Source organism: Melospiza georgiana, chromosome 19 (assembly GCF_028018845.1).
Source record: "Melospiza georgiana isolate bMelGeo1 chromosome 19, bMelGeo1.pri, whole genome shotgun sequence".
In the NCBI taxonomy this organism is placed as follows: domain Eukaryota; kingdom Metazoa; phylum Chordata; class Aves; order Passeriformes; family Passerellidae; genus Melospiza; species Melospiza georgiana.
The window spans coordinates 6,480,000-6,487,365 of record NC_080448.1 but is presented as its reverse complement, the minus strand read 5'-3'; the positions used below and the strand labels follow the sequence as shown (position 1 = coordinate 6,487,365).

The 7,366-nt window shown below is 45.6% G+C and overlaps 2 protein-coding genes across 2 annotated transcripts; one reads left to right on the top strand and one right to left on the bottom strand.

Moving 5' to 3' along the window:
* Nucleotides 1–246: 246 nt before the first annotated feature.
* Nucleotides 247–5,873, bottom strand: DERL2 (derlin 2). The gene is made up of 7 exons (XM_058037579.1): nt 5,772–5,873; nt 5,364–5,429; nt 5,036–5,109; nt 4,546–4,639; nt 3,917–4,112; nt 2,889–2,979; nt 247–1,602 (listed from the first exon to the last, which is right to left on the bottom strand). Exons 1-7 carry the CDS (start codon nt 5,862–5,864, stop codon nt 1,497–1,499), a joined length of 720 nt encoding a protein of 239 aa, XP_057893562.1. The 5' UTR covers nt 5,865–5,873; the 3' UTR covers nt 247–1,496.
* A 628-nt stretch (nt 5,874–6,501) lies between these two features.
* MIS12 (MIS12 kinetochore complex component) lies at nt 6,502–7,134 on the top strand. Its single transcript, XM_058037773.1, has one exon. It carries the CDS (start codon nt 6,502–6,504, stop codon nt 7,132–7,134), a length of 633 nt encoding a protein of 210 aa, XP_057893756.1.
* Nucleotides 7,135–7,366: the final 232 nt, after the last annotated feature.

Below are 7,366 nucleotides of genomic sequence, written 5' to 3'. Positions count from 1 at the left end.
TCTCAAACACTAAACTAAAAAGAATACAAAAAATAATGTTTTTATCTCATTCCTGCCTCATACCCTACGCTGAAGCAACATTGTCCAAGACACTTTCATTCTTGCTGTCAAGGAGCACTAGAAGTCTGTTTTAGAAACAATTAAAACTGACCCAAAAAACAGACCAAAACACCTGTAAAATCCTCCAAAGCTTCCATAAGTTTTATAACCTTTAACAGATAAAAATGCAGACACAAATTACCTCACACATTTTATCAATCTAACACACTGCTTGTGGACAAAGCATTTCCCCTGAGATTCCCACACATTTCTCTCCTGGACTATAAATTAAAAAAAACTAAAACTTGTAGCCAGTTTTGAAAGCAAAATGTGAGACTAAATGAGATAACATATCATGGGTAAGCCCATCCTTTAAAATGCAGAATGAAGATGCAGCTTTAACTTTAATCTATTATGATATAATCAATAAAACAAACCCCACCTGATACTTTCTATGGCGATTTAAGAACAACTGACCATGATGAGCTGAACTGAGCTCCAAATTCCTATGTGGCTGCTCAGAGATATTTATAATCAATGCAGCTTTAAGCTAAATGTTACTCAGTCTCACTGGCCTGTGCTGGACACAACAAACTCCATCCACAGACCACAGATTTCAAATCCTGAGCAGACAATGCTGCATCCTGCACTTCTGAGACACTTGTGGGAAAAGCTGCAGGTATCTCTCTCTTCAAGGATTTGCTTTTTCCAGCCCCTGCTGCCTCAACACTAGAGGATGATACAGAGGATTAAACAAAAAGGATCCACAAGACATTTTATTCAACTCATCATCATTTTTTGAGTCCAGACAAATTTCCTTCTCTAGTGCTGCAGGTCATCCAGTATCAGCAGAGGGCACATGGGGGTGGATTTGGCAGGCACACCTATTCATCCACCACTGTGGGCACCTGAACACAGAGTCTTTGGAGGAAAAAACCACCAAAATGTAGCCTCAGCTTTCAGAACATTCCAAAAATCCAACTGGCAGAGTGAAAAGCTGCATGTTGTGTTCCCTGCAGTTCAAAGATGACTGGAGACAGCAGCACCTCAGATTAAACAACCTTTTGCCATTGAAATAGTGACTTAGCCTTTCAATCATCTTGCAGTTGTTTTATCCAAGAATAAAAAAATGAATTAAATCCCAAAAAGTTGGGTTTGTCCTCTATAAAGTTTCCCATAGAGTTTCATGTATCAAATAACTTGAAAAAAATGCTTAAGAAATCACTTTAAACAAGTACTTGTGTGGCCTTGTTAACTGAAGTTAACAGGAAACAGTTTCCAGTTTTTACATTTTTGGCTCCACTGGATTTAGATGATGTCCAGCACAATGAATTCCCTGATTGGGAAGGGTGCTGGGAGTGCCTCGGGTGAGACTGCATTTCATAAAGTGCTTGTGTTCCAAACCATAGGGCTGTCAGAGTCCTCTGTGTGCTGGGGAGGAGCCCCCACGGCCCTGGTTAACCCCCGAGGCGCTGCCCCTCTCCCCAGGCAAAGCCCCCCGGCCGCTCCTCGGGCAAGGGGTTGTAGTTGGGGTCATCCTCTGGGGTGTCAAATATTGCTTTCCTGCAAAACACAAAGCAGGGTGATCCTTTAAAACACAGCTTTCACTGTAACATCAACACAGCTCACATGCTGCAGTGGCATCCCTCAAGAACAGCTTGCCCAGGCACTGGGGTTTATGCTCTCCACCTTGGAGCCACCAGGAAGGAGATCCCAAATCAACACTGATGAGGTTCATCCTCTGCTATTTATGTAAAAATATTCTATGACAGATATCTTGAGGATAGTCTCATGATTCTGTGAAAAACAACATCAAGACAGCTCACATGCTGTCAGCTCACAGTGTCCTCCCTCAAGAACAGCTTGCCCAGCCAGTGAGGATTATGTCCCCACTTTGTAGCCACCAGCAAGGAGATCTCAAATCAAGACTGATGAGGTACATTTTCTGCTATTTATGTATAAATATGCTAAGCCAGACATCTTCAGGATAGTCTTACGATTCTGTGAAAAACAACATCAAGACAGCTCACAGCATTTGGTTTGACCAAGTTCTCCACTTCTCCAGCTGAGCAGAACAAGTGCTCTCAGCCATTCCTATCATGTGGCCCCTTCTGAACCCTCACCATCTTTGTGTCACTCCTTTGAGCACTCTCTGACAGCTTTTACATCCTCATTACATTGTGGCACCCAAAACCAATTATGAAATTAAGACCATCATCCCTGTGGTATTCTCCTCCCTCAAGAACAGCTTGCCCAGGCAGTGGGATTTATGCTGTCCACTTTGGAGCCACCAGGAAGGAGATCTCAAATCAAGACTAATGAGGTTATTCTGCTATTTATGTATAAACAGTCTATGCCAGACATCTTCAGGATAGTCTAACAATTCTGTGGAAAACAACCATCAGAGGTGTTCTGGGAGAGAACCACAGGGAATTAGAGTACCCACAAAAGAGGGAACTGAGTGGGAGCTATAAACACTATAAACACTGAAGGATTTTCTTCTCAAAATTGTGATATGAGAATGACTTACAAAAGAAAAAAACCATTACATATCTTATATGTAATACCTCAGCCACTGTTCAGCAGAGGACACAGCTTTGGTGTTGTCAGCAAAGCCTGCCAAGTGTTATCAGAGAAACCAAAGGTAAAATCCTTTAAATCTTCTCCCAGTTAAGTTGGTTCCCACTTAAACAAATTCCAGCTCCTTGTTTGGCAACACAAGTTCAATAAAAAGCAAGGAGAGACACTCCCCAATTCTGTTTCTACCCAAATGTTGTGACTGAATTGCAAACAGTTTTCCAAACAAGCACTTTTGCCATGTCTCCTCCAAAGCAGACACCAATACTCACAGGACAGACGGTGTTCTCAGGAGCCTCCCACCACCAGGCTGATTGGGAAAGACATCCTCTAAAAAAAAATATATATGCCCAACAGCAATGCCTGGTATAGAAACAAAAGCCAAAAGGTGATTTTTCAGTAGTTCTCCTTTACAATTCTCAAATGCTTTAGGCTAGAGTTTTCAGAAAAACAACATACATTGGCTCTTTCACAGAAAATTTGATCATACAGAAATACAAAACCTAAGGAAGAAAGCTAACAGCAGGTAAAAAGCTTAACTTATACTACAAAACATTAATATTGGGGAAAGGTTTTATCATTATTAAAAATATAGATGTTTTGGCTCTATTAGAGTTGATAAAATAGTAATATAAACTATTTTATTTCAATGGACTGATGCTATAGTCAGATGATGCATCAGGGTTGATTCTAAGCAATAAAAAGCCAAAACATCAAAAGTTCTTCCTATCCTTATCACAGCACAAAACATGCTACAATGGCTAGAAATCAGAAAAGTCTAAAAATATAAATATAAAATAATAAATATATCAGAAGAACACCAAGCATTAATTAGCCCTTGGATATGATGATACAGAAATACAAAATCTAAGGGAGAAAACTAACAGCATGTAAAAAGTTTAATTTATACTACAAGACATTAATAGTGGGAAAACATTTGTCATTATTTAAAATACTGATGTTTTGGCTCTATTAGAGTTGATAAAATAGTAATATAAACTATTTTATTTCAGTAGACTGATGCTATGGTCAGATGATGCATCAGGGCTGATTCCAAGCAATAAAAAGCCAGAACTAAAAAATCAGAAAATAAAAAACATCAGAAGCTCTTTCCACCCTTATCACAGCATAAAACATGCTACAATGGCTAGAATCAGAAATGCCTAACAATATAAATATAAAATAATAAATATATCAGAAGAACTGACACCAAGCACAAAAATGGGACAAATCCCCATTTTCTGTTTCACGTAAAACACGAGGAGGAACAGATCCTTGTGAGATTGCTGCCATTGCTCACCCAGGAGATCCACAATGATGGAGTTCCCCAAGAGCAGAGAAAAGCCCATCAGTACCCAGGGCAGGAAAGGGGCTTGGAAGATGAGGAGCCCAAAAAAGTTCATGCGGACGTAGGGGTTCCTGCGGCTCCACACATACACCAGCATGATGGTGAACGCCTGCCCCAGGAACACCAGGTTCACAAACAGCCCAAAAAGCTGCCATGGCTGGTTAAGGAAACACTTGTGAGGTCAGGAATGTCACAGTTTAATTTGTAACCTTGTGTTTTCCACACAGCTGGTAAATCCACTTTCTCAGGTGTAAGGATGTCAGATTAGTGGCCATCAAATCCAACAGGTGCAGCAGGATTTGGGTACCTGCAGCATGAATAACCTCATTAAAGCAGAATTTAATTCTTCACAGACAACATGAGCATGATCCCACATCTGAACAGCCCCCTGATAACCTTACTTCCATGATCAAGAAGAAAAAACCCCAAAAAACAGCAACAATCCCAAAATATTCAAAACCACCCTAACAACTATCAGTACTCCTCCTGCAACAAACTGTATTAAGGTAACAGTAACAACATGGTTTCAGCTCTCCTTCAAACTTCTGTGTGTTCACTTGGAATGAAAACAGAAAGGATACAGTCATTAAAAGTCCTCCAAAAAGGAACATAAATACAAAATCTGCCGTGCGACCCCGGAAAGAGCCTTCCTCGAGCATGCGGCAGTAGCGGTATCTGAGGCCAAGGTCAGGAAAACTCCAGTGCAAGTTCAGAGAGACACATCCAAACAGGAAATTATCCACTTCTACATCAGCTTAAAAGGGTTTTGTCAATTTACTGCATCACTTGGCTCTTTCTGGATCCTTCAGCACAGAGGGGGAGCCGGGGGACACAAAAGTTACCTGGGATTTTCTCCTGCGGCACCAACCTGAAGGATCAGGCTGGCACAAATTCTTAACACCAAAAAAAGTAACTGGCAAAATTCTTGACAATTTAAAAAGGAGCTCCCCTTGAAGCCCTTGCAGTTGGCATTGCTGAATTCCCAGGAACTCAACCGCTCCTCTGTGCAGGTACAGCAACATTCCTGCACTCTGCTCGCCAAGGGAACCAACACAACTTGGAGAAGGATACAAAAAGATCATGTTAAATAAAAAATTAAAGCCAACTGGTCCAAAGAACAAGTAGTTTGTGATCAACCTCCATATCTGGAAATAAGACAAATACAAGGACTTTAAACATGACAGCTTATTTTTATTGTCTAAGTAGAGAAATAAGTAACAATGAAACTGAAATCTCCATTACAGAAAATGAAACTCAGACCTATTTTAAGGCATAGTGGTCTGCAGTAGCTTTTAAAAAGTGTATTTCTAACACAAAAAGTACACTGTTTTGAGAAGACAAACATTTAAAAAACTCTATAGCACATTTTAAAATCTACAGTGCTTCAGAAAACACTTACTTGAAAGTGCTTAAATATTAACTCAGGGTTGAAATACAGCTGGAAGGGCGTGATAAGTTCTAATTGCTGAAAAAGAAGAAAACATTTTGAAAGGATCAATACAAAAAAAAAAAAAAAATACACACTCAAAACAGCAACCACTTCCTGTGTGCCAAAAAGAGCCCAGCAAGTCACATCAGCGCTATGAGTTTTCTGGAGCCTCAATACAAAAACCCTTTAGTATTGTTGTTATTAATTCGCGCTTTTCACCTCTCCCGGGGCCTGTTTCGGGAGCCCCCTCGTTCAGGGGGTCCGTGGAGCGCCAGACCCGGCTCTGAGCGCGGGCGGTGCCTGAGGGCGCCCCTTCCACGGCCACCCCGCCCCGCTCCCAGCTCCCGTCACGGCCTCCCTCCCTCCCCCGCCACTGACCACGGCGGCGGTGGTGAGGACGCAGGCGGTGGTGTAGGCCCGGGTCACGGGCGGCACCTGCAGGTACTCCTGCCGGAACGTCTGGTACGCCATCTTGGCGGCCCCGCCCCGCCCCGCCCCGGCCCGCCCGCCTCCGCGCCCGCCCGACGCTCCGCGCTCCCATTGGCTGAACCGCAGAGCCCTCCCTCCTCTCTACGCTCTCATTGGCCGACTGCCCAGCTCGCGGCCGTCGCTCCGCGTTTCTATTGGTTGTCTTGCAATGCCCGCCCACACCCTTCGCTATCATTGGCCGAGAGGCCGCGCTTGGCTCGCCCGCCGAGGGACGGAGCGCTCGGTGATTGGGCGGGAGCGTGCACTGGCCGGCGCTGATTGGCTACGGGCGGGGTGCTCTGAGGCGAGGCGGGAAAGCGGCGGCGGCGGCACCGGCGGGACTCGGAACCGCCCTTGAGCAGAGCGGCCCCGGGCCCGCGAACAGCAGCGGCCAGAGCAGCCCCGGGCACCGCGAACGCCAGCGGCAGCAGCGGCCAGAGCAGCCCCGGGCACCGCGAACGCCAGCGGCAGCAGCGGCCCCATTCTCAGCCCGCGATCGCCAGCGGCCCCGGCTCCGTGAACACCAGCGGCAGGAGCGGCCCCGGGCTCCGTGAACACCAGCGGTGGGAGCGGCCAGAGCGGCCCCGCTGCCTCGGGTAACGCCCTGTGAGTCCCACCCTCCCCTCACGGCCCCGCCGCCATGTCGGTGGATCCCATGATCTACGAGGCGCAGTTCTTCGGGTTCACGCCGCAGACCTGCATGCTGCGCGTCTACACCGCCTTCCAGGACTACCTGTTCGAGATGATGCTGGTGGTGGAGGGCGTGATGCTGAAGAAGCTGGACGGCATTCCCGGCTGCAAAATCAGCCCTTCCAAGATCCGCAAATGCACCGAGAAATTCCTGCTCTTCATGAAGGAGCACTTCGATAAGCTGTTCTCTAAAATGGAAGAAGTGCTGCTGCAGCTGGTGCTGAACATCCCCAAGAACGTGCTGCTGCCCGAGGACAAGGTGCAGGAGCAGTATCCCTACAGCGAGGAGGAATTCCAGGCGCTGCAGGATGAGCTGCAGCAGCTGCAGCAGCAGTGCAGGGCAGAGGCGGTGCTGGAGCAGGAGCTGCTAGCAGAGCTGGAGGAGCAGAAGGTTGTCAAGGCCGAGCTGGAGAAGATTTTGCAGTGCTTTGATGGGCTTGAGAACATCTGCAGGGAGCACGGAGCCGGCAACTTCAAGGAAAGCTTTGCCCTCCTGACACAGAGCTCTAAGAAATTGCAGTATGTGCTGAAAGAAGTTGAGGAGAAGAGCAAAAAAATGAACCAGCATGATCAGTTAATGTAATGGAAATTCTGAGAAGGCAACAGATGCCATGCAGAGAGCTTGCTTAAAATGACAGAGGGTTATCTTCACCTTGGTCTAAAAGCTGTTGAACTGTCCCAGTTTGCTCCTCCCTAAGGCAGGAAGGGGAGAAAGCCTGTAAAATGTAATTCAGATTGTTAACTTCCTAAGTTTTGGGTCGCATAACCGGCGTTTGAAAACACTGAATGTTACCTTTGAACACAATGTAACACTT

Coding starts and splice junctions, on each gene's coding strand:
- DERL2 (XM_058037579.1), bottom strand. CDS start 5,864: ATGGCGTACCAGACGTTCCGGCAGGAGTACCTGCAGGTGCCGCCCGTG. Junction 5,430..5,771: donor TCCTCACCACCGCCGCCGTG/GTCAGTGGCGGG, acceptor CTTCTTTTTCAG/CAATTAGAACTTATCACGCC. Junction 5,110..5,363: donor TAATATTTAAGCACTTTCAA/GTAAGTGTTTTC, acceptor TCTTATTTCCAG/ATATGGAGGTTGATCACAAA.
- MIS12 (XM_058037773.1), top strand. CDS start 6,502: ATGTCGGTGGATCCCATGATCTACGAGGCGCAGTTCTTCGGGTTCACG.